The 27,144-nt window shown below is 36.5% G+C and overlaps 1 protein-coding gene across 7 annotated transcripts in view; it reads right to left on the reverse strand.

Annotated features, from left to right (window-relative positions):
* Nucleotides 1–27,144, reverse strand: part of LOC123867158 (afadin) — a 65,923-nt gene that overhangs the window by 37,934 nt on the left and 845 nt on the right. For 5 of the 7 annotated variants that reach the window (XM_045909059.1, XM_045909057.1, XM_045909058.1 and 2 more), the window contains exons 2-9: nucleotides 24,776–24,843; nucleotides 12,285–12,415; nucleotides 10,456–10,564; nucleotides 9,675–9,865; nucleotides 9,306–9,462; nucleotides 7,986–8,111; nucleotides 7,398–7,555; nucleotides 6,134–6,215 (exon numbers count right to left, since the gene is read on the reverse strand). In XM_045909059.1, the coding sequence (XP_045765015.1) occupies nucleotides 6,134–6,215; nucleotides 7,398–7,555; nucleotides 7,986–8,111; nucleotides 9,306–9,462; nucleotides 9,675–9,865; nucleotides 10,456–10,564; nucleotides 12,285–12,392 (931 nt within the window). In that variant the 5' untranslated portion in view covers nucleotides 12,393–12,415; nucleotides 24,776–24,843. Of the gene's footprint in view, nucleotides 1–2,367; nucleotides 2,421–6,133; nucleotides 6,216–7,397; nucleotides 7,556–7,985; nucleotides 8,112–9,305; nucleotides 9,463–9,674; nucleotides 9,866–10,455; nucleotides 10,565–12,284; nucleotides 12,416–24,775; nucleotides 24,844–27,144 lie in introns of those variants that run through there. The other 2 variants (XM_045909055.1, XM_045909061.1) reach the window with 2 other exon arrangements.

A 27,144-nucleotide genomic window follows, 5' to 3' on the forward strand; every position in this document is an offset into this window, starting at 1 on the left:
AGATATAATCCAAATGGCACCATAGAATATAAGCTTCACTTTTCAGATGATTTTGTCCCATTGCCTAGAAGACCAAGGAAGATTACGTCTTTGATTAACAATACGCCTTCGCTTTATGAATCCAGGCAACCTATTCCCAAGACAAAGTATGATCACCTACAGGAGCTAAAGAATGTCATACCTAAAGACTGCCATACTTTTTATGATAATTTACCATTCAAATAATTTTAAGTTACTATTTTGACTGTGAAATGCTGTGATTATCAGAATTTAATTAGAATTTAAGAGCAAGTACCATATAGATTATTGTTGTTTTGATTATTATTTGTTTATGAAAACTTTAATTGAAAACATTTAAGTACCTGACACAAGATTTTGTGACGAAGGTTTTGTGATTATTATGGAAGAACCTAGAAGAAAGTTTATTTTTGTTATTCCAAGTTTTAAATATTTTTTGTTTCTTCCATGTATGTACCTACCTACGCATAATGTTTGAGTAATAGTAAATAGTTATTATTTTTTAGTTTTAGATGATTATTTTGATCTCTGTCATAAGAAGTCTGAACCCTTGTAATAAGATCTCTATTAAAAATTATGAATAGGTAACTAATAACCTTTTGTAAACTGATTTCCTAATATTGAAATACATCATATTTTTGTTCGATTATATTGTTTTTGATTTTTTTTGTAATAATAAATTCAACCCTTTACGAAATTGTTTTATTTCAAAACCGCGTACCTTTAATAAAAGTCTACTTATTTTATAAAATTATTCAAACAAAACCGCGTAAGTGACTTTACACAAAATCTAAGCCAACTACAAGTAAATTTACGTTATTTTCCAATAAAGAAAGTTGTAAAGAACTATCTGTTAAGTTCAGTCGGTAATACGAATTGAAATCGCTGAGATATTAAGTTTTTTCTTCCTCCTGTAAAATCATGAAAAAGCAAATACGCGGTCTTTACAAGTTGCTCTTACGCGGATTCGCACGCGCAGCGACGATATGTATAATAGCATATTATGCTATTATACATATAGCCTAGGTATGTTATTTCAGGATAAAATAGCTTCCAAACGGTGAAAGAGTTATTAAAATCGGTTCATTAGTTAAGAGTTTATTGATTATAAACAAGTCTTTCCTCTTTATAATTCTTTATAGTGCCTTCCTACCTACCATTAGATAAAAGAGAAAGAGAGGAACTACCGAGTTTCTTGCCGTCTCTTCTCAGTCGAATATGCTTTCCGAACCGGTGATAGTCTTATCGTATCATAAGTAGCACAAGTTGCCCTACATGAAAGGAATATAATTCGTTTCATTTCATACACCTAAGTAGAAGAGGAAGGAAAATTGAAAGAAAAATATAATATTCTCAGAAAATGGAAAAGGTGTATAAGTACAAACTATTATAGTCGAGAGATACTTTTAGGTATGTTGCTAATGATGACTGATGTTATAAGTATACTATAGCATATGGCATAAAATCGATAGGTCTAGAGAATTGTTACTCTATTTGGATTTTACGCGTTTTGTCATTTGTGGACATCAAAATATAGGGCATAAGAAGTAGTTACAAAGCCATTATCATGCAACCGTTGCTCTTCTAACCGCTATTAACTATGCCAAAACGACACGTTGATCTTGCTTAATAGGCAGCTCCATAAAGATTCTCCAGTAAAGAAGTAAAATATCAATCATTCATGACTTAAAATAAGCATCGGTATTAAGAAGTAGTAATTAAGTGCGAAGGTTTAGACAATGGACAACGTGAGCCTAATAGTTACAACTAATAAGCGTTATCCGCATAGTTATGTTGGCGGTTATCTCGCTAAAGGTCAATTACTTTATACGCTTTATTTTAGCGGACCATTAAAGTGTCCTTTACTGTCGCGAATAAAACTGGTTTACCCAAATTACAACTCTGGTCTTTACTGGCGACAATAAAAAAAGATTAGAAAGTCGCCGTTAGATAAGAAAGTGAATGAAATCATGCGTAAAGTTCAAAACAAGTTTTGAGACTTACGATTATGCGGCGAAAGTTAAGTTTAAGTACAACCTAAACTTACGACCCTACGAAATCATAAGCACGATTATAAACTTTCGCGAAATGAAACCTTCAAGGACAGTATTATGCATATCGATTCGGCGAACCACCGGGCATCGAACCGCGAAACGAGTTAAAAATACCAACACGGGCAAGTGGACCGGCATCTGCGGGTACACCGGTCGGACTACTCCGCGGTGCCACATGCGTTTGTTTACTATCGGCTTCGATCGCGGCGGTGGCGGCGGCGGCGTCAGAGGTGCCCGAGTCCGCTGGAGCAAAACGTCGCGGGCCCTAACTAATAGTTGCTCTGTGCCAACTTACGACGAATGCCCCAATCCATGTCGGCGCAACGCGCGGAGCGGGCGGCACGCGGCGCGACGTCTGCGAGACGACTGCCGCGTCCTGCCGCCCGCACACTCCCGTTGATATATTCCCATTGTGAGCCGCAAGTCGCAACGAGCATTGTCCGCTCCAGGAGTCTACGCGCGAATTACTTTCGCGGGAGCCTTTGACAGCCTTAAGATTGACGGAGGGTCAACTACACAAAGCTCTCGCTCCTACTTCTTGTCCTTACAATACGTTTAATTGAAATGATGCTAACGAAAAGAAAAGGCTTCATGATATTAAGTTTCATTCGAAGCCAAAACACTTTATTACATAGACAAGGCGTGTACATGAACAGTTTATGTACAAAGAGATTTCCTAGTTTGGTTCGGTTTTGGTTTCAGTTGCTTTGAAACTCAGATTTTAGTTTGAAATTCAGATGGATCCGGTACCGCTCTTTGTAATATTGCGCTAGCTTCCGAAGTTCCTTTTTTATTGTCCTTAAACTCAATCATCAGGTATCGATTAATTAATTTAAGCACAATTTCAAATATTGATTAGTTATCCAAAATAATAACGTGATATCAAAAGTTGATTTAGGTTGCCATATCGATTTTGCTCAAGACATGTACAGACGGCAAAATTTTACTGTCATACCCTAATCATTCACGACTTAAAACTAAGATGGAGAACATTCTGTTGGTACGTTTACCAAAGTAACCCATAAGTAAAGTAGTAAGTTTCAATAATATTATAAATATCCCCAAGTAAGTACATAACATGCAAATTGCAAAGCATTCTAGTGAATTCTATTTTTTAATATTTCAATCAAGCATTAGGACGCAAACTCTCGCAAAGCTATTACATGCAACAGAAAAAAGCTAGTCAAGTGCTAGTTGGACTCGCACACGAAGGGTACCGTACCGTCGTACAAGATATAACTAACACTTTTATGTAGAACACTGCAAGTTAGTGACGGATTGCGCCATCTGTATGTGATTTGGCAAATTATTATTTTTTTGAACACATTTTTTTGTTATCTGGCCACAAATTCAAGGTTTTCGAATTTTCTTTTCCTTGTGCTATAAGAACTATCTACCTGCCAAATTTCAGACGCGACAGACGGCCAGACAGACAACAAAGTGATTCTATAAGGGTTCCTTTTATTTTCCGTTTAAATCCCACTTTGAGGATGGTGATTTCTCATTTCTTTGTTATCAGTATGTTACATATTAAATTATAAATGTATCATTACGATTGTTTGCGACAGGTCGAGATGGCAATCGGGGTAAACTAGCCTAAAAATATTAGAATATTGTGACACTGAATGGAAAGGCTCGGCTCGTTGGAAAGTCTGGAGCACCGCAGATACGTAAGGTCTCGTTGCGTGTTCTATCGCCTTTATAATGGAGAGAGCTCTAAAGAGTTGTTTGATCTCATTCCACCCTCCTTTTTCTACAACCGCACCGCACGCCACCGCAAGCAATTTCACCCTCACCAGCTGGGTGCCTGGTGCACTTCGACCGCCCGTAGTGCGAAATATTTTTTCCACGCACATGCAAACTGTGAAATTTCTATAACTTTGAGGTGTTTATGCAGGTATACTATACATACATACATACATAAAAACCTCAATAGCTCAACGGTTATAGGAGCGGACTGAAATCCGAAAGGTCGGAGGTTCAAACCCCACCTGTTGTGCTATTCTCGTACCCACTCCTAGCACAAGCTTAACGCTTAGTTGGAGGGGAAAGGGGAATGTTAGTCATGATTAAAATGACTAATATTCTTTAAAAAAAAAAAAAAACAAAATAAACAAATAAAATACATACATACACACATAGACTGCTAAAATTATAACCCTTCCTTTTGGCTTTGCCGCAGTCGGGTATAAAGAGATCATGTATATTTATTCTGTAGCTAACAATTTTTGGACCAACCTAGGTAACATAGTCCAGATGAGAACTATTATAGAATCTATTCAAAGTAAACGCGTCGGAGCAACTGCACAATAATATCATGTCGGTCATAGCTCGTGAGCTAGTTGACCCTCGACAGTCGTGATAATTTCGTAGTAGTTATGTTGCGATACCGAATAAAATCTAGAAGTGATTTGAAAATACTTGTCCTACGCAGCCCTCACTTAAGTACGGGTCACTCGTCAAGAACGGATAGGTATTTATCACCTAACTAGCTGATGCCCGCGATTTCGTTTGCGCGGATATAGGTTTTGAAAAATCCCGTGGGAACTTTTTGATTATCCGGGATAAAAAGTAGCTAATGTGTTATAATCTACCTCCATTCTAAATTTCAGACAAATCCGTCCATTAGTTTTGGCGTGAAAGAGTAACAAACATACACACAAACACACATACACACATACATACACGCATACATACACACAAACTTTCGCCTCTATAATATTAGTGGGATAATATAAATAATTACCTAATAATAAAAATAATAATTTCCGAATTTTGGACACGGCGGCCTATCTCCACAGAGATTAACCATCAGCGCGCGAGATATTTTTATAGTGCACTAGTGTGTGTGCAAGCACAGATGCATATTTTACTCTCTCATACTCTAATAGTCCGATGGGACGGTCGTCCACCACGATCGAAGAGAGATCAGGCGCAGGACTGCTGACTTTACGTGCTCTCCGAGGCACAAACGCCACTAACTTCCTGACTCCGTGCTTGTATTGAAATTTTCGTGATAGAATACCCCAATACATAATTCTTTTTATTATCTTTAACCTAAGGAAGTACAACCATATGCCACAATATCGCGTTCAGCTTAAATGGCTATATCAGTCAGCCAACGTAGAAACTTGCACATGGTATCGCTACTTTAGGGTATATTGTACCTATGTACAAACCCCAGTTTATTTAAAAGAGCGTTTTCACTACCTAGGAGCCAACATTAGGACCTTCCTGCGTTCTACTGCTGACAATAAGTGGGAAACTCGTACACGGTAAGTTGTGTCAAGCTCTGGACCTCCCTTCCAGCAAGAAATTCGACAATCCAAGTCAATATCTTTTTAAAAATCGTTTGTTTTCGTATATGCTAACCGCTAGACACAAGGCATATATCTAAACTTACTAACTGATAAGGAAATACACAATATTTAAAAGCTAGAACCTGGCATAGTCTTGAGACTTTGTTCAAATGATGTGTACCGTAATAACCTCAAAAAAAAACCGGCCAAGTGCGAGTCAGACTCGCGCACAGAGGGTTCCGTACTCGGTTTTTCCAACATTTTGCACGATAAATCAAAAACTATTATGCATAAAAATAAATAAAAATCTCTTTTAGAATGTACAAGTAAAGCCTTTTCAAATGATACCCCACGTATAGTTATCTTACTTTGAAAATTGAAACACATTTTAATTTTTTTTACATGATATAACCACAAATTCGCGCTTTTCAGATTTATTTCTGTATTTGTACTATAAGACCTACCTACCTGCCAAATTTCATGATTCTAGGTCAACGGGAAGTACCCTATAGGTTTCTTGACAGACATGACGGACAGACAGAGAGACATAGAGAGACAGACAAACAGACAGACAACAAAGTGATCCTATAAGGGTTCCGTTTTTCCTTTTGAGGTACAGAACCCTAAAAATTAGTGTCGAATACTATCGCGGATTGATTCATTTATCAAGTGGTTGGATACTTAAAAACAAAATATTAATTAGGGAATAATTCCGTTCGGGTATCAAGTTATCTTTAGTGGGCTATAAGTTAAAATACTCACTGCGGTGGTGATGTGTCATCACGATAGCGAGCGGACACTCATCGTCTTCAAGAATATATTCCGAATTGTCCGCTGTGTCCACCTGTTAAAGACAAATGAGATCAAAGGTAGGTAATGTGAGATTAATAATAACTACAGGACAGCTGTTCACACCTATAATAATAATAATAATCATTCTTTTATCACACAAAGTCGATTTGGCTATGTTTGGACTCGTACATAAACGTGCATAATGTTTTAGTATATTTAATAAGCCCGGATCAATTATTTCCACTCCAGATGTCACTGCCAACCACATAAGTATGCTCGTAGGTACACTACACTACTGTGGACACGGCTGAGTGAACTTTGTCAGATAGAACTTATTATTATGAGTAGTTAACCCACCCCGGCTTCGCCCAGGTAGGCTTACCTATTCAATAGATAAATTTTTATTTCATTTAATTCAGATACATGTTAGCCCTTTGACTGCAATCTCACCTGGATGGTAAGTGATGATGCAGTCTAAGATGGAAGCGGGCTATCCTGGAAAGGGTATGAAAGTTTTATTAAACCCATACCCCTTATTATATAATATTACAAATATTTCAGTGAATATGAATGTGAACAATACAGATAAACCTTTCTCATGAAATATGTTCTCAATGATAATAGTGAAGCCCATATAGAATTTTAATGAAAAATGTTAGCGAGTTTTACTGAAATCGAACCTGTTATTAATAGGGTAGGCATAAAAATCTATGTATGTCACACGCACACACACACACCTTCAAACTTTCGCCTTTATTATATTACTAGAGGATGCCCGCAACTTCTTCCGCGTGGATTTAGGTTTTTAAAGATCCCGTGGGAACTTTTGATTTTCCGGGATAAAAATTTGCCTATGTCAATTATAGGGACGCAAGCTACCTCGGTACCAAATTTCATACAAATTGCTTAAGTGGATGGGTTTTTGGGAATCCCGTGGGAACTCTTTGATTTTCCGGGATAAAAAGTAGCCTATGTCCGTCCCCGGCATATAAGCTAACCGTGTACCAAATTTTATCAGAATCGGTTAAACTGTTGGGCCGTGAAAAAGGTGCAGACAGACAGACAGACAGAATTGAAGTATGGATAGTATGGATTAGTGTGAAGTGTGATAGGGTTGGATACTTTTTCTTGTACGATGGTGTACGAGTCCGACTCGCACATCGAGGCATAGCGAAGTTACATATTATAATCCTCATTGAGCAGTTTATTGAATCTTGGAGTATTATCATTTTACCTGCACGATGCAGTAATGGTGCGGGTCGTGCCTGGACAGGCCGTACTTGTCGAGCATCTCGCGTACGACGCCGGCCGCCGTGTCTCCTACCGACAGCAGGAGCGTCTTGTACGGAACGTCGGGGCACAGAGAAGACCCATATATTTTCAGAGTTCCACCTGCACACAATACAAAATATTTTCTTTCTATAAGATAAATGAGGAAAGTGTCTGAGTAACCAGCATTTTAAGGCCAACGCGATGCAGCTCCGCAAACCTACAGCTCTCCGGGCCAATCGAGAAGCGAGGAAAGGTGCCGTGGAACTTTTAGGACCTATGAACATTTACTTTCCGTCTGTTTCTCAAAAATTCTCAATAGCAGCCTCCGCGTGCCTCAGAGCTCGTAAATTCATTAGTTTACGACTATATCAGTCGTAAACTAATGAATTTACGAGCTCACAGTTCGTGTCGGAATTCTATTCCATAGGACGACAAGAATGAGCGAGACCTTTGTTTTAAGTATGTTGCTGCCCTGCACAGACTACGGTATGTGTAGACTGGGGTAGGGTGGCTGTTATTACTAAAACAAGCTAGATAGAAGAACATTCACCTGTGTCCGGGCCGCCGTCCTTAGAGCGAAACTGCTGTAGTTTCCGCTCGAGCTTCTGCTGCCTGCGTCGCCGCATCACCGCCTCGGGGTTGCTGATGCTGCGAGTGAACGATGTCTCTGGTAATTCTGCAACAAGAGAAGTTAATGAATGTTTAAAACAGTGTACTCTGATACACCTATTACCGCAGTAAGAAACATAATTACAACCCTCTATGCCACAACGGGCTGCGCTTATTAAGTGTTACTTAGGGTAAGGTCACACTGCAAAATCTAACAGTGCGATTATTTATATAAACTTTCCAACTTATCTCGATTCGCGATTATTCTCTGTCTATTTTCATTTCATACTACGGCTGAACCTATTTTGGGACTTTCATAGACAAGTAGAGGATTAACAAAGGAGTAACATAGGATACTTTTTTAACCAACTTTCAAAAAAGGAGGAGTTGTGTTTTTCTAACTATGTACACCGAAATCTCCGAGATTTCTGAACCGAATTGTGTATTTTTTTTTAATCGATAAAGAAACTTTGCGACCTTGTTCCATAAAACATTTGAATGCCAATTCCTCAATCCTGATGCTACAGAGAACCACAAAAGCAGATGGAATTTAGAAACTGTCGATTATTTTTTATTGGAAGTACCTATACCAAGTAAAGACTTTGTCGTTGATATCGAGAACCTAACTCCTCAACCCTGATGCTATAAGGATGTGCATTACTAAATTTTGTGTTCCCACGGGATTTCTAAAGGATCATACGTTTCAATGTTCTTACGAAATTTGGTACAGAGATACCTTGCAAATTCAAATTCAAAATATTTTTATTCAATTAGACTTTTACAAGTTCTTTTGAATCGTCAAAAGCATCTATCTACCACTGGTTCGGAATGACATTGCATCCCGGGGACAGGCTATTACGGATAGGCTGTTGTAGTCCTGGAAAATAAAAAGTTCCCACGGGATTTTTAAAATCCTAAATCCACGCGTTCGACGCTGCAGGTATCATCTAATTGTAAATAAACACAGTCAATTATTAACAACTACGTCGTGAGTTTTCTCTGAGCCTAATAACCTCTACTAAATATGTCAAAAGGAAGGGGTTTGAAATTTTAAAAGATAATAACAACCAACTTCATCATACGGAATTCGTGCACGTGGAATCGTTGCATGCTTAAATCTCAGTTATCACGGAGTTCGTGCACGTGGAATCGTTGCATGCTTAAATCTCAGTTATTATTTTCTCAATACAAGTTAAAAAAGTTGTTAATTGCCTTGTGGCGATATATACGAATATACGAATTATGAGACCTGTTTGCGTACCTGTATATAGCTTTTCCGCAACAGGTCGGTTCTCGTCGTTCGTATCGGATTTTAATCTTGATAGCTTTTCCTTCTTTTTCAACTCTTTTTTCTCTCGCTTCGACAATTTTCGTTTAAAGTTCTGATCCGCTTTTTCGTTAACCGTTGACAATGGAACCTGCAAAGAAAATACAAATGAATGAAGTTCATTGCTGCCTCAGAGTGTCTTAAATTTTGCGAGACGTCATTGTGAATGTGTCTCAATATAGCTTCTTTTTCTAATGTACTTAAAACTGTTTAATTTGTTGTTTATTAATTAGCATAATGGCCTGCACCAGTTCCAATTATACAACAACAAAAAAATGTGTGCCAAGATAGATAAACAATCACCTCATTGTTAGTAAGGCACTTGAGCAGGAATCGGCCCTCGCGATCGTCCGCGTGCCAGTTGAGCTGCACCAGCAGCGGCTTCTCGTGCGGCTCGAGGCGGCGCTCGTCGTCGGGCCCGTGCGTCTCCCACAGCGAATACGAGCCTAGGGATAGCATGCGCATATCTGGACGGAATTTTTCGATTAACGTTTCTGAAAAGAAAATGAAAATCGTAAGAAGACTGGTAGTTAGTACTTGATTGCATGTTGTCGGACGGGGCAGCATATGAAGAATTTTTCATACTGAGTTCAAAAGTCCTACTATTTGTTGAAGAAATACTGGTTATAAAGTTATTGGTGAAGATTTTAAGAATATTAACAGAAAATGTGATCGAAGCAGCGTTTTCTGGAAAGGCGATTTTGTGGTGAATGTGGATAACTCAAGTATGGTTGAAAACAGAAACTTTTTGCTGTAGTAAAAAAAGGTAAGGTAGGTAGATAAAAGGTAGGAAATTTTATATGCTTTAAAACATAAGAATATTTTCTGTAGGACCAATAGTTTTCAAGTTAGAGGGAAAAAACTTCAAAATTTAACGTTTTTCAGGAGCTCCCATTCGTTTAGGTCACCACCTAGAGGTTTGTATGCCCGTTTTCACCAACAATTACATTAAATTTCTTAAAAGGTAATTGTTTTAAAAACTTATATGTAAAAGGTAAACTTCATTCAGTAAAGATATGATTGATATCAAAAAATACTTTACAGTAATTCAGTATTCTCATTAGTTAGTCACGGTGATTCTTACCTATAACATCGCTAACAGTAGCGTCGGAGGCAACACGGATGCACTTGGTAGCTATCTTCTGACCCGAATCTTGAAAGTAGAATCGCATGACCCCATGAAATTCTAAATTCTGTAACAAATGTGATGGTTTGATAAAATTGAACATTAGCAACAGTAACTAAATACTTACTTAAGTATTAGAAATAATAACGATTACAAATGAAATGTATAGTATAACTTTTGGTAATATTACGTCGGCAGGAAATACATAATAAGTAGATTTTTATAAGTGTTACATGTTATGTGTAATACTTCAGCCGCAATAAATTCAATGCGCGTTCGTGGAATGACATAACACATGATCTGTTTCCAGAAACCTAAAATAACGAATAACTTCGAAATAAAGTAAACATCGAAAGCATTCTTGTTGCAATAGCGGAAGAGTTTATCCAGATCCATTTCTGAGAAAAATAACAACCTGACTAAGCAAAATTGTGAATTGTTCCGATCATTAAAATAACTCACATTTACAGCATTTATTAAGAATGCAATTGGATAGGAGTATCAATACTATACATATTTGCCTTCAATGCCTTGTCATTTTATCAAGTCGTACTTATCTAGTTTACTTTCTCAACACAGTAATAATGTATTATTATATTAATATATATTTTATGTTTCCTGAGAATGTCGCTACCAAAATTTTTGCAACGACTTTCGAGGAAGTGACAGTGAAAGTGAAATTATATAAAATTCTCACGCTATGGCTCAAACGAAATAAAGACACACCAAGATACCGTTACCAAGTACCTACCATGCCGAACGAAAGAATAAATCGAGGGACAGCTTTAGTCAGTTTGATGGATTTCTTACAGCATGCAAAACGTAGCAACTAAAAGCTTTCTAGGAAAAGTATTAAAAGCATAAATCGCTACCTTCTGTCTAGCGTCTAGCCTAATTGTTATTCGTAGTGTCTAGCATACCCACTTTTTCTTCAGGTAGAGTTTAAGCTACACGATCGCCACGCGACACAATAATATGAGAGGCTAAACTTGAGCACTGCTGTATGTAGAAATGTTTGGAGCATTTGAGGTGAGCGACCGTGACACGCTATACTCGGCCATAGAGATCAGTCGCTCGCGCGTGTCGCCGTCGCGCGTCGTGGTCGCGTAGCTCAAAGTTTATCTTTAGTTTACATTAATGGAGAATATAAAAAAATTATCGCTTGCTTAAATTTTACAAAAAATGTTCAAGCGACGGGTCATATTATGCACTGTTTTAATAGCATATAGAAATTCATAAAAAGTCATGCTGATAGCTACCACAGAGTGAATCAAGTAAATAACATTTTCAGGCAAATTGACTTTTTTATGGATTTGATAAAATTACTTAAAAGAGCTGTATTAGCCTAGGTCACAAAACTTAAAAAAAAAAAAGTTGGAAAACTATAACCCGACTACGATCACATGAAGGTACAAGTTGAGATGTTTACGATTTACTTATTTAAACGAAATAGGGCAAAACTTATCCTATTTCTAACTAATCCGTTTTATTTCATGCTTAATAAACTTGAACATTCATTTAAGCTCGAGAAATATTCAAATCAAATGCATTATTTAATCACATTTTTTTTTTAATGAAGCTCCTTAACTCCGGAACTCCGGACGTGGAACGCTCAGCATCTAAACCCGACTCCGGAGCTGAAAAATATTCCGATTTTCAAGCCCTAGCTTGGATCACACTACAGAAGCAATATCGCGCATGAAAATGAGTCTGGAATACGTAAAGCTTAAGCTTGAATAGAAAGAAGGTGAAAAGGTTTTTAGGAGGGCATGGCAGGTATCACTTACCTCGTTGGGTTCGCTGAGTTCGAACAAGTCGAGGCGGTTGGCGTTCCATTGCTGGATCATGTTGCGGAGCGCCTCGCGATCCAACATCCGCTTGTCCGCCGCATCCATCCTGTCACCGCATCAAGCAATACCTGCAATAGTTACAATATGTTTATAAACGTAAAAAATGTTTGAAGGCCTTAGGAAAAGTAAAACCCGACTGGATCGTCTTAATAAACGCTGAAATATTAGAGAATATTAGAGTAAAATTGTTTTTCTGTCGCTTGGTATATTTTAATGTTATTGTACATACATACATAACTACATACATATGGACTGCTAAAATCATAACCCTTCCTTCTGGCTTTGCCGCAGTCGGGTAAAAAATAGTCATTTTTCCCCTAAAACAATTAATAGACACAGAAAAGTCTTACAATATTATGCAACTAATACATTCTTTTGTTATAAAATGCTATGCCTACATCAAAAAAGATTACATTTTCCTTATGGAAGAAACAATTTTGTAAGAAAAATTCGCCCAAGTTGGATCTAGTTACTTAATATAGGTACGTTTGTTTATATTATTATTTGTATATATTGTGGTCTCAGTTCTGCATTTTTAATTTTTGAAGCAAAGTATCTTTCTGGCTCTGGCTCGCCTACATTTACACAAGATAGCAGCAGATAACAGAATAATTTTACATTTAGATAAATACGACAACCGCGCCTTGTTTTAATTCATATATTATACTATCTGATTCCCGCGACTTCGTTCGCGTGGATGTAGGTTTTTAAAAATCCCGTGGGAACTCTTTAATTTTCCGGGATAAAAAGTAGCCTATGTGGCTAATCCAGGGTATAATCTATCTCCATTCTCAGCCCAATCCGTTCAGTAGTTTTTGCGTGAAGGAGTAACAAACATACACACAAACACACACACACACACACATACAAACTTTCGCCTTTATAATATTAGTGTGATACCTATTTCATTTAGCTACTTAAAATGAATATTTAGAGCGATTAAACTAAATTCTGATCGAAATACGACATTTTGAGTAGGACACTATGCCCTTTTTTCTTTTATCAGATAGATTGAAATAAATACCAAATACTTATACATATTACATGCATTTTATAGTTTCTGTTATCATATTTATCTATCTTCTAAAGATAAAATTGGACGGCGTTTAACTAAATTGTAATGTTATTACAGCGGTAATTAAATAAAAATATAAGCATTCTACTCGAATACAGCAGTATGTTATTTTATCAAAAATTTAAGAAAGTGTAGTAGTTCCATCGCTGCATCGGTAGTACTTAAGTACTGGATGTGCAGTGATGAAATTATAATGTTCCGATAGCTAACATTCACTTTCTTCTAATTTCCCTTGATGTGTGAACAGCGCACCTACCCACCTGATGAGAAAAGCGTTGTAGGAGTGACGCTGTATATTATTATTATTAAAGTACATAAATTTATATATTATCATTATTACTAACGTACAAACTTAGATTATGAGAACCAAATGAGAACGGTCACAGAAAACCATCAGAAAACAAAATGTTGTGATCAAATAATATTTATGGTAGTGTAAGAGGTATATTGGATTGGATTGGATGGTCTTGCCAGCAAGAATCTTTTTTAAAAGAAAATAGAATCTTCGATCATAAGCATGTGCTACACGGTTTCAAACGGCGGTTTGAAACAGAGGTTTGAAACAGTGTAGATAGTTGTTTTATGCCAAATTTCGTTTGACCTATAAACACCCTTGGCAGCAAGGCTTGCGTTTGAAACCGCTGTACGAAGCGTTGGTTTGAAACTTGTTTGAAACAGTCTAGCCGCTTGTTTAAAACCTCGTGTACGACAGTCACGTTGCAGCGGCGAGCGCAGCCAGACGTACGCGACGACGACGTTCTCAAAATGAAATGAGAAGAAGAAGAACGAGAAGTAGTTACAGAACTTCTTGAGCTATATAGAGACTTGCGCTGCCTTTGGGACTTAACATGCGAGTAGTACAAGGACTCGACACAGAAAACTTCTAAGAAGACTTATTTTTCTTTCTTTTTTTTCTTCAATTGCATACAAAAGAGCAAGATACACCCCAACTCTTTGTTCTTTAGATAGGTAAGGCGCCATGACGTCGTTGTAGTGAATATACGGTGCGAGCGTAGAGACGTCCTATTCACGCAACGTTCTATAAAAACTGATGGTTTCAAACATGTTTTAAACCGTGTAGCCGGTAAAGCGCAAATCTGTTTTTTCTGTTTCAAACCGCCGTTTGAAACCGTGTAGCACATGCTATAGATTTATAGCGTCCATCGAAGAGTATGTAAACACTATGGCGTCCATGAACAGAATACAATATGTATAAAAATATTATTATTTTCTGGGTCGAAATTATTTAGGTTTTGAAAGTATACTTTTGAAGCTTACTAAGTAATTCAGTCATTTATAGTAAGTAAATTATTATTAAATTGTGGAAATTAATTAAAAAAAATTACAGTGGGCGGTTCCTGGCATTCGTTATGGGCAGGCGCACCTACAGCCGTGTGTTAGTATTTATAACGTACGAGTAAACATATGGCCCGCCGCCGGAACGAGCACAGTACCTACCGACCGACCAAACATCGATGTGCGTAAATCGCGTGCCTGTTACAATAATATTAGTGAAAAATGTGGCCAACATTCGATCGAAACTAAACTTAACTTTCCGTTTCCATTCACTAGCTTTGCTTGTTTATTAATGTTTATACATTCATCATGCTCAACCCATCACCAGCTTACTACAGAGCACCAGTCTCCTCTCAGAGTGAGAAGGGGTTTTGGTCATAGTCTGCCACGCTGGCTCAGTGCGGATTGACAGACTTCACACACCTTTGAGAACATTATGAAGAACTCATCAAAACTCATGATGTTTTCCTTAACCGTTAAAGCTAATAAGTTAATTTGGGATCAAACTCCGATCTCCGATTAGGAGGTGGATGTCCTAACCATTAGGCTATCACAACTTTTTATACATTGAATTAAACAAATTAATGAGAAAGCAGAGCCGTTTCAATTCGATAAAATATATGCAAACTTTTTAGTAGGTACTGGGATCCATGATTTAACTTGGCTTGCTGGGGAGACCAAATTGGAATGCGATGGGCCGCTTTTGACAGCGTCTGGTGTAGACCAAACCGATTTGCTTTATCAGTCTAAAAGCCAAGACTACAGGCTGTAGCCTGCAGCTATCTTATGATAATGATAACTAGAATGGTTGAGGGACTCAAAGCTCATACCTATATATTATCTTATAAGGCAATTAATAATAACAATTTTTTTCTTTACAATCAACTGCCATACAAATAGCAATGCATCATAAACACCATACCATGAATTTTGAAGAGTTCTAATACTTGGAAACGTGTTGTTTCAGTTTTATCCGTGTGTTCGCGTTGGCCAGTAATCAAAGCAGTCGAGGTGTTGTTATGGTTAGAGCTGCTTCCGTAATTCGACGTACTCCCTACAGTCTACATGCAAGCAAACGTGCTCAAATGATTATACACTATAAAGTACGGAATTGAGCTTATAAAATAAAACCGGCCAAGTGCGAGTCAGACTCGCGCACTGAGCGTTCCGTACTCAGGTAATTTTCCGCCATTCTGCACGATAAACCAAAAACTATCATGCATAATAAATAAAAATCTGTTTTCAAATATACAGGTAAAGCCCTGTCATATGATACCCCACTTGATATAGTGAGTATTCAAAATACTAATAAATTACTATCTGACGGACAGACAGATACACAACAAAGTGATCCAATAATTAATTGTTCCGTTTTTCCTTTTGAGGTACGGAACCCTAAAAAATAGTGCTATCCTTTTCACAATGTTCCTGCAGAAAGGATAGTACATAATATTACTTTTAAACCTGTCAATTTAGATTAGTTTTGAAATTATGTATAAGCAAATTCGTAACAATGTTTTGTCCAATTTACACACATAATAATCCATTGTTTTTAGTAATCCACCATTGCAATACTAGCTATCCAGCTACCAAGTTGTAAATCGTGTCGGAAGTTCACGCTTGGACGCCGACCTTGCTCCTTCCCGTGACAAATGTATGAAACCATCATATTATATCTAGTTAGTTTAAATAAGTACAACTGCATCAATTAATGTGCAATTCAACTTTAGATAATACATATACATATTATAAAGTACATTTATGGGTTGATACTAGGCTGTAAAACTACTTTATGCTAAAGGTTGCCTGGTGGAGATTGCTCTTGGCCAAAGGCCGCCTTTGCATTCAAATGTTTTTAATTTTTAGTTTCTTTGTTTTGTCTTGATTATTTCATGTTTTGTGTGCAATAAAGTTTTCTATCTAATCTATATTACTTATATATACTATACCTATGTGTATATAAAATATAAGCAATACTTATTACAAAGGTAGCAAAATTATATAAATATATAATTTATATAATATGATACGTAGGTATATTATGTTGTTTATATTATGTAAAAAATATTGTTACACCTTCCCCTGAGTAGGTAGGTAGGTATAGGTACTTATATTGTTCTGTGGTTACAGCCCGCAAGAAAAATACAAGAAAAATACATCGGAAATATTTATTTTTTGTGCCTAACCATTTCTATCAATTATACTTTATTAAAGCGAACAGCTCTTCAATTAGATACGTCATCATTCATCGTATCGTAATATTTTTATGTCAATGTCTCATAGCGATTGTATACCTATCCATAAGTTTACGTGAAAAGCGTAGTGATTTATATGTACAATGTACATATATTTATTTGTTTGAATATTTAAGTACAAAACTAATTTAAAAAAAACGGTAAAGTGCGAGTCGGTCTCGCACAAGAAGGATTCCGTTCTATCAAATTACAAAGAATTATTTTTTTTAATTTTCCCGGCGGCTATTTTGGATATTTTGCTATTTGTTGTTATAGCCGCAATAAAAATACACATTCTGTGAAAATTTCAATTCTTTACCTATTACGGTTTACAGGATACAGCCCGCGGACAAACAGACAGACAGAAAGACGGAAGGACGGACAGCTGAGGCTTAGTCATAAGGCCCTGTTGGGAGTTGTCCTTGGCACACTTCGGGTACGGAACCCTGAAGAGCTCCTTCAGAGAGTTATTGACGCGGTTATTGCAAAAAAACTTGCTTTTAAAATATTAATTCTCTTTCTGAAAGCTGTGAAGTTTTTAAAATATTATTTACTAATAGATTGCTCAATGCTAACGAATATAAAACACCCACATCGTCTTATATTCAGGAACAGTGTTTACGCTTTTCTAAGCATGGTGGTCTAGCTAGGCTTGCCTTTACGTGTATCGTGGGAACAAATCGAGTTAAATAATAAAAGGGGTGCAAAAAAGTAAATACCGTGCACCGACCCCCGCGGCAAGTGCATAGGGGCGGAACAAGTGGACCTATCGCAACGTTACACCGACCCTAAACCATACGACACATCATTGACATAATTACATCAATGCCTACCTAATTTGTGAATTTTGGATTATCTTGACAGAGTTATACTTTTTAAAAATGTTTATCCCTCATATACTTAATTAGTTAAAATGTGATGAGTTCACGGAAAAAACAAACCGTAAAATCACCGTATCACCTTAGGTATACATTCAAGCTAGAGATAATAAAATCGTTTGCAGTAAGAAGTTGTACAGACGCTCTAACCTTCCACTCGTACCTTTGTTTCTGCATTCTTAGCATTGAAATAGTTTCATAAGTACCTAACTATTCTAGCGGTTTCTGCATGCATAGCGCCTCTGTGACAATTCACCACACACACATATGTACGCCATACAAATGATCTCGTGTTCATCTAACTCATGTTACGGGAATCGTGAAACTTGATGTCTGCGATTCGCTCGATGATTGCACGATATAACCGGTGCGAAACGGGCATGAGAACAAGGCCCCTGTGTGAAGATCCCATGTAGGTTATGTAATGTACAGTTATAGAATGTCACGCAATACTAATTGATGTAGCGCAGTGCATTCAATTCTTGACGTCGAAGACGACCCACGCCTTATCTGAGATGCGCCTTAACATTAGGTGAAACCGGCTCTCGTATTGGTGCTCTTGTAGAGGGTCGACATGTTTTTAGATTAAGAAGTCTCGTTAAATTGACCTTCCATTCCATTAATAAGAGGACAATAAGTTCTCTTAAATGAAATTGTTATGGTTTTTGTTTCTTTTTTTTTGAATAAGCTAGCTGTTGCTACTCATAGATAAATCGCACATTCATATTACATAGCTATACAAATGGAATGCAAAGGAACAAAGCTAAGGTAGTAAGGTATATTCATGACTCATAAAGAAGGCACGCAAGTCGTCGTCAAACTAAAAGGTATAGCTACTTATTGCTCTTAAAATCCGAAAGTTTCGAGATTTTAATATATTAACAAAGGTAGGTAAGGTAGGTACATATGTAGCCTGTCTAGCTGTATACTGTATAGACTATAGACTTATAGAGTGTATAGTTAAGTATAATATTATAGTTTAAAGTTAAAAAGGAAGATAAAAATTTTAACAAATCAAAAACACCTAAAAGTACTTAAACTGTACCTACTAGGTACCTACTTGTCAACTTTTCAAAATTGCATTAGTTAGAAGGGGACGTACAAATTCCGCTGTCTTGTTTTTGGTATGAATGGTAGGTATGTTGTGTGATGTGTCAATCGCAGGTGGAACTAGTTACTAGACGGTCATTGGAAGACTCAGTAAATATAGGTGACTTCTCACACGCCATTTTAACTCTATGAGTCAACTTTAATATCAAAAGTACGGTTCACCTTTAAAATAAGGACTACAATCGTACTTTTGACATGATATTTGACACATAAAGTTAATTTTTAGGGTTCTGTACCTCAAAAGGAAAAACGAAACCCTTATAGGATCACTTTGTTGTCTGTCTGTCTGTCTGTCAGTCTATCTGCCTGTCTGTCCGTCCGTCCATCCGTCCGTTCGTCGTGTCTGTCAAGAAACCTATAGGGTACTTCCTGTTGACCTAGAATCATGAAATGAGCGAGATGTAGATATATGATAATAGAACCATGAGCGAGTCTGACTCGCACTTGGCCGGTTTTTTTTACGCATTTTACATATTTAGCTAACTGTGGTTCATATTTTGTAAACTTGTATAATAATTCCAACTACTACAGCGATAACCGAGTGCGTCATGCAAAGGAGTAGTTATGTGTTCATGTCTATTGTCTGCCTATATGTTTGTTTGTTTTTGTGGCACTCTTCAGACACCACGCGAATCGATTTTATTTGACGACTGATCAACTTTTATCATCGGTCATTGCAACTTATATCAGACGATGTGAAGTGAAAGTATATTAAATATGTAATCCCTCTTTAAAATTTCTTTATCAAGTTTTGATATATGTATACTGATTTACATAGATAGGTACATCTATACTAATAAATAAAATTGTAGTGTCTGTCTGTAATTTCGAAATAACTACCGCATATTAAGGTCATATGGTTATTTGAACGATACTATAACTGAATCACACGTTTTTAAAATTTTTGTCTGTCTGTCTGTCTGTTTGAAAAGGCTAATCTTGGGAACGGCTGAACCGATTTTGACGGGATTTTCACAGACAAGTAGAGAATTGACCAGGAAGTAACATAGGCTACTTTTTTAACTGACTTTCAAAAAGGGAGTTGTGTTTTTCTACCTACGTACACCGAAATCTCCGAGATTTCTGAACCGATTTGCGTCATTTCTTTTTTAATCGATAGAGGAACTTTGCGACATTGTTTCATAAAAAATTTGGAGTCCAACTCCTCAATCCTGATGCTACAGGGGATCTGACCAATCCACGCGGGCGAAGCTGCGGGCATCAGCTAGTACTTAATAAATATCTATTCTATTCTATTCTATTAATATTAAAACCAGTCGATAGTTTTACAACCAAATCACTGATTTCCTTCAGCAGCTCGGCACAAATGTAACTTAGCTGATTTAGAGAGTATAGTTGGCAAAGTGAGAGTAGGGCAATACGCAGTAGTTAGCAATCGGGTTTCGTTCCGCCGCAGAGAGAGCTTCGCGAGCCGGCTTGTCTGTCTGTTGTCGGCGGATGTTGCGAGCGAGCTTGGATATACCTACTTACAGAAATAATAATAAATGTTACTTATAGAACGCTAGACATGCGATTGCCATAGTGTTTTTGATGCAACTTGAGTACTATACCCATTTTGGCACTGATAGTAGTAATGAGCGTCATGTGATGTGAGCGTACTATTTCAAACCTGTGATTCAGTTGTGGTACAGTTCAAATAACCATATTTAAGCGTTGTTTTGAAATTACAGACAGACACTTACATTTTTAATTCATTATAGTGAGTATATATAGATATGTATAAGTATAGTCTACACAAATAATTTTTTATGTTTCATAGAAGTAAGAAGTTTAATTTATAATAATATAAGTACATCCACATCACGAAGTACTATAATATTATGTCAGTTTTAGAAATATTATGATACTTATAACTGTTTATTTAAAAATTACTCAGTAAGTACTTACACTTACTTATATATTTTATAAACAATAAAATTATTAAAAAAGAATTTAAATACCATATACATATAAAACAAGGAATAACAAGCTGAATTCGCTTTAATCCGCCAAAACAGAACTCTGTATGGCAAAAATGTGCAGCATGCGATATGCACCGCCTATCCTGCATCTTTAGGAGTGGGAAGGCGGGGTAAACTTGAATTACTTTCTGATTGAAATGTTCCGCACTTTTACAACGTACCTAAACGTTATATATCAATAAAAGCTACTCTCGTAGCTTCAAATTCAAGAAATGGGCCACAGATATTCCGTTTGTTTGTATATTTATTTACGGTTTTTAAGGAAGCATGCGTGAGAGAGGAAATGATTCCCTTTGCCTCGTTCACGGCACGCGGTGCCTGGCTCCGACCACCCCGTAAAGTGATGGTCGATATGCCAACGCAATTACTATCCAGGGTATTATGTTCCCTTAAAATTTCAGGCCGAAAAATAATGTTCAGATATGTTTTATTTGTGCACAACAAACAAGCAGTGGTTTTATTCGTTTTGTTCACTAATCTAATAATACCTTCATTTTTGATTGTGGTTTTTAACCGACTTCCAAAAAAAGGAGGAGGTTCTCAATTCATCGGAATCTTTTTTTTTAATGTATGTTCTCCGATTACTCAAAGACCCCTGGACCGATTTGGATTATTTTTTTTGTTTGAAAGAGTATACTGTTTAGATGGTCCCATATAAATTTGGTGAAGATCTGATGAATATCTTCGAAGATGGAGAACAGAACTCCTCAATGTATACGAGCAAATTGCTCGCGATCAGTGTAATAGCTTAGTAAACAGTAGGATTTTAACCCTGCATAGCATATTATAGTACAGTGGGGCCACTAAAAATTGTGAAATGAAAAAAATTCAAAAGAAAAATAAAACGACTTCGAAAACCACAAGCACTAAAAAGTAAAAAATAAGTTTTGTTTAACTAACTACACGTGTTATATTTTCTTTTGAAAAATTTTTATACTTATGTAGGTACACCGATACATCCGAGATTTTTGAACCGATTTGCATTTTTGTTTCAATCGACCTAATTATAAGTTTGATTAGGATGTAGGCACAGAATAATAATATATTGTACTATACGATGTAGGTAGGAGGTGCAGGTGTTTATTAATTTCGCAAGAATTCAAACCTGTTGGATTTATTAGATAAAATCGAACAATACAAATGTTGCGCCAAAGATGAATTATTCGTAGTAAAATACATACCTACCGCTTATTAAGTGTAGTATCTACTGTTACAAACCATTGTTCGGCAATATAGCTTTTGTTAGAAATTTGTTAAAAATGAATGTTTTTAACATCGTTGGTATATGTAGAGTAGACCATAGACTGGTTAACACCCTACCTACCTTCAATAAAAATTAATAGGTAATACAGCCACTGCTAAGTAAATTCAATTCGCAATTGATAACAATTTATTTTTCGTAATAATATTACGAGTCTACAATTTGAATATATACAGGTGCATATAAACTGTTATAGGTACCTCATGGGTTGATATTTTTAAACCTTACCTATAAATGTATTAATGTAGAAATTGTAGAGGCCGTTCGCTTGGAATGTGGGAATCAATAGCCTGCATATTAGATTAGTCTACGTAAACAGGTGACCACACGTTATGTGAGCGATAGGATGGCAGTGGCACGCAAAAATGGCATACGATGCGTGATGGCAACAAAGCAGGTCTTTTCGTTATTAGCTCCGTTATCTTCAGGTCAAAATTTAAATGAAATGTGGGGATGTAACTTATATCTCAGCGTTTAAGCTATCATGAATGATAATAATCATTATTAGGGTTCCGTACCTCAAAAGGAAAAACGGAACCCTTATAGGATCACTTTATTGTCTGTCTGTCTGTCTTTCCGTCGTGACTATCAAGAAACCTATAGGATACTTCCCGTTGACCGAGAATCATGAAATTTGGCAGGTAGGTAGGTCTTATAGCACAAGTACAGGAATAAATCTGAAAACCGAGAATTTGTGATCACATCATTAAAAAAAAATTAAAACATGTTTCAATTTTCAAAGTAAGATACTACCTATACCACGTGGAGTATCATATGAAAGGGCTTTACCTGTACATTCTTAAACAGATTTTTATTAATTTTTATGTATATATAATAGTTTTTGGTTTATCGTGCAAAATGTTGGAAAAAATACCCAAGTACGGAACCCTCAGTGCGCGAGTCTGTCTCGCACTTGGCTGGTTTTTGAATATTATTCACATTACTCGAAGTATGCCCGACTAGTTTCGAACCGTTTCGAACCCATCCGGAGTCCTTTTTCAAAGGGCTTCTGCTCAAGACCCCAATATATTTATTACTTAGTTACTTATGACAATTTTAACTACAATAAATCAGATTTTGCCTTTGGATAAATTATGAAATTGCAGGTTGAAACTTGAAAGTAAGTTTAAAAAAATGTTCAAGTAGGTTTCCTTGTATTGGGTAAATCGCTCAAGATTTTCCCTTTAGTTACTTTCAACTAACTAGGAATTTAATCACATACTTAATAGTAACATAATGTTAAGCTCATAAGAATTATCATAACTGCTTAATTTAAAGTGTTAGTGACAGTCGTAAAAGTAATTCATACACATTTCCTAAAGCCAATGACCCCATGTCGTGAGTCGCGACCTACATTTTCTATATAGTAGTTTCACTATCTTTGTACCTTAACAAAATTTCTTCTAAGTAGATACGGCAACTGCCAAGTACGCCAGACGCGTTCCGCTTGGCAGCCTAATTGAATTAGAAGCCGTCGGCACTGATGATGCGGCACCGATTGAGCCGACAGATCCTCATTTTCTTTTTACTCTTTGACCCATTTAATGTTTTAAGTTAGTTTGAGCAGTATGCATTACTTTATTATCCGTATATACAATATACATTGTACCTACTTTGAATAAATGTTAAATTGTTGATTACTATAACCAGTCGTCGCCGTATCCTAAAAACTTAAAATTGACGCTCGGAGCCACAAACAGCTCATTTTTAAGAATGACTTTAAGGCATCATTAGTTGCTAACGCGTAGATAATTATTTATTAAAGTGTTCGATCGAACCTTCAGCTTCAGCTTTAACAACCTTCAGCCAAAAAAAAAAACACTTGCCAAATCTTTAGTTTTGGTGATGCCTTCATGAGAATAAATTGTATACCAAGATGTAAATAGTAAGACAAACAGGAGAAAGAAAGTACCTAAACGGTATCCACTATCCGCACATTAGTTATCAAAGCTATACTACGCCCGGAGCTGCTCGCAGCTCACAAGCCTTTCGTATAGTATACCTATGTACGAGTAGACATTAAAAGATTCCTCACCACATGAGTAGATATGTGCCCTCACCGTTAAACATCGTGACTCGTGAGAAAGTAAAAAGACGCAATCAGCGAGAGAATAGAGCACAGTAGCCAAGATAGTGAGAGCTTAATAGCTTATTTAAAAATTCAGGACATCTAACCAGCTTTGACCCACTGCCAACGTTGATACTTCACTATTATAGGAATATCTTTACGTACGAACATACTAGGCACCTACAGCGTAAACCGTAAAGATATATGAACGTGCCTTGTGTCCCTAATAAGTAGAGACACTTATGAATTTAAAAAATCGGCCAAATTCGAGACAGACTCGCGCATCGAGGGGTCCATATTCAGGTACGTGCGTGCGTGCGTGCGTGCGTGCGTGCGTGCGTGCGTGCGTGCGTGCGTGCGTGCGTGCGTGCGTGCGTGCGCTAGTGCGTGTGCTTGAGTGCGTGAGAGCGTGTGTGCGTACGCAGGTGCGCGCGAGCGAGATTGTTAATGAATTGCAATTGCAATTTAAAAACTTACTTAAGTTAATGACTTAAGTCAAATTAGCATTAGGTTAAGATACTCACGTTATAGAAAATGAACTTTTGAAAGCTGGAAGAACAGCAACTAGTAGTTTGTACCTAAACAATGCTATCTGTAACAAGTATAACAACTATTGAAAATCATGATAGTGGTGTTATTTAACTGACAATAATAATTATTATAAACACAACAATAATATGGTAGTAGGGTCAGTCATTAATGTTGTTGCAATTATTGTGACCTTAATAGTTAATTGATAACAAACCTTATTGTTGAATGTGTAGCGATAGGGTCTTTGACTGTAGTAATAAAATGATGTTAATAAGTGATGTTTTGTATAGGGATTAAGATAAGTGATGTTTTGTATAGGGATAGTTTATGGGGCTAGAATTCATTATTAAAAAGAATAATTTAAATAAAAAGAATAATTTAAATCATGAATCTTGAAATTAAATGAATTTATCTATATCTATACTACTAAATAAAATTGAAAACTCTGTCTGTAATTTCGAAATAACTACCTCATATTAAGCTCATATGGTTATTTGAATTGTACCTCTGAATCACATGTTTTTAAAATTTTTGTTTATCTGTTTGTTTGAACGAGCTTATCTTTGGAATGGCTGAAGCTATTTTGACAGGACTTTCACACACAAGCAGAGGATTAACCAAGGAGTAACATAGGCTACTTTTTAAACTGACTTTCAAACATGGAGAAGTTGTGTTTTTCTAACTATGAACACTGATATCTCCAAGATTTCTGGACCAATTTGCGTATTATTATTTTTGTTATCGATAGAGAAACTTTACGACATGTTCCAAAGATTTGGATTCCAACTCCTCAATCCTGATGCTGCAGAGGACCTGACCCACATGATTTTTAAACACCTAAGTCTAGGCGGGCAAAGCTGCGGGCGTCATCTAGTTTTTAATATAATTACTTATTAATGTCACACTGTGTAGAAGGCGATCAATGACGTCACAAGGCGATAAATGATAAATATTTTTCAATTTTTTTATATAAACAAAAGAAAAATAAAACTAACTTCAAAAACCACAAGCACTAAAATGTAAAAAATTAGTTTTGTTTCTACATGTGTAATGTATGTATGAAGTCGAGCGAGAACTAGAAATCCACGTGTGAAGCTCGCCCGACTTCATCCATACATTACACATGTAGAAAAAAACCTTATTTTTTACTTTTTAGTGCTTGTGGTTTTTGAAGTCGGTTTTATTTATCTTTTGAAATTTTTTTACTTCACAATTTTTAGTGGCCCCCCACTGTACTATAATATGCTATGCCCAGTTAAAACCCTACTGTTTACTAAGCTATTACACTTTTCGTGAGCAATTTACTCTTAACCATTGAGGAATTCCGTTCTCCATCTCTGAAGATATTCATCAGATCTTCATCAAATTTATATGGGACCACCTGCGAAGTATACCCTTTCAAATAAATAAAAAAAATCCAAATCGGTCCAGGCGTCTTTAAATAATCGGAGAACAAGATTCCAACGAATTGAGAACCTCCTCCTTTTTTTGAAGTTGGTTAAAATATTTTCCCACAGAAAATGAATGGATTTGAATATTTTATCATTCATACTATTAGCTTTAAGTAAATCATATGTTTGATAGTTTTTCCCTCAAACAACTATAAGGTTCATTTGTGATAGGGATAGATAATGTTACTCCATCACTCCACCACAATGTTAACCAATTTTGACAATTCTTTTCTTTACAAAGCTGAACCATTAAGTAAGTTCTAAATTAAATGTTTTTGTGAAGTGCTGTTGAATAGTTTCGGAGAAATAAATATTTATTAAAACTTTGGCTCCCAAAAATTCCATTAGTTAGCAAATGTATTTGAATAAAGGTTTTTGGTACTTCGGCGGGGAGGGGCAACACACGCACAACAGACGGAAACGTTTCAGTGCGGAAACCAGCCCAGAGAGAAGAAGAAGAAGAAAGGTTTTTGGTGTCCAATCTAAGGAATCTTTAAACACAATTCATAGAAGTTTACTGTGAGCTGGTATAATTTCTCTCAAAATAGTAATGTGACTAGCATCAACCCACTGGACTAAATTCTATATTTTTATATAAGTGTGAATGTAAAAGATATTTGTGTTTAAAAACTTTGCTCTTAAGATAAAACACAACTGTTGAAAGTCATCAGGAGTATGACTGTCATATCCATTCAATATACTATTATGCCTTAATAATTTTGCTAAAACCCATGATTTGGAAAAAAATTGATTTAATCGCTGAGAAATTTTAACTAGTTCTTCACCTTCCCTGCCTCAATTCATCCCCCCGGATACCAAATCGATGGTGACTCATTAGTGGAGCCGATGAAGGCTTTATATGCTCTCCGAGGGTATAGTATAATTAGTATATAGTATAATTTCCTAACTCC

Source organism: Maniola jurtina, chromosome 7, assembly GCF_905333055.1.
Source record: "Maniola jurtina chromosome 7, ilManJurt1.1, whole genome shotgun sequence".
Taxonomy (NCBI): Eukaryota; Metazoa; Arthropoda; class Insecta; order Lepidoptera; family Nymphalidae; genus Maniola; species Maniola jurtina.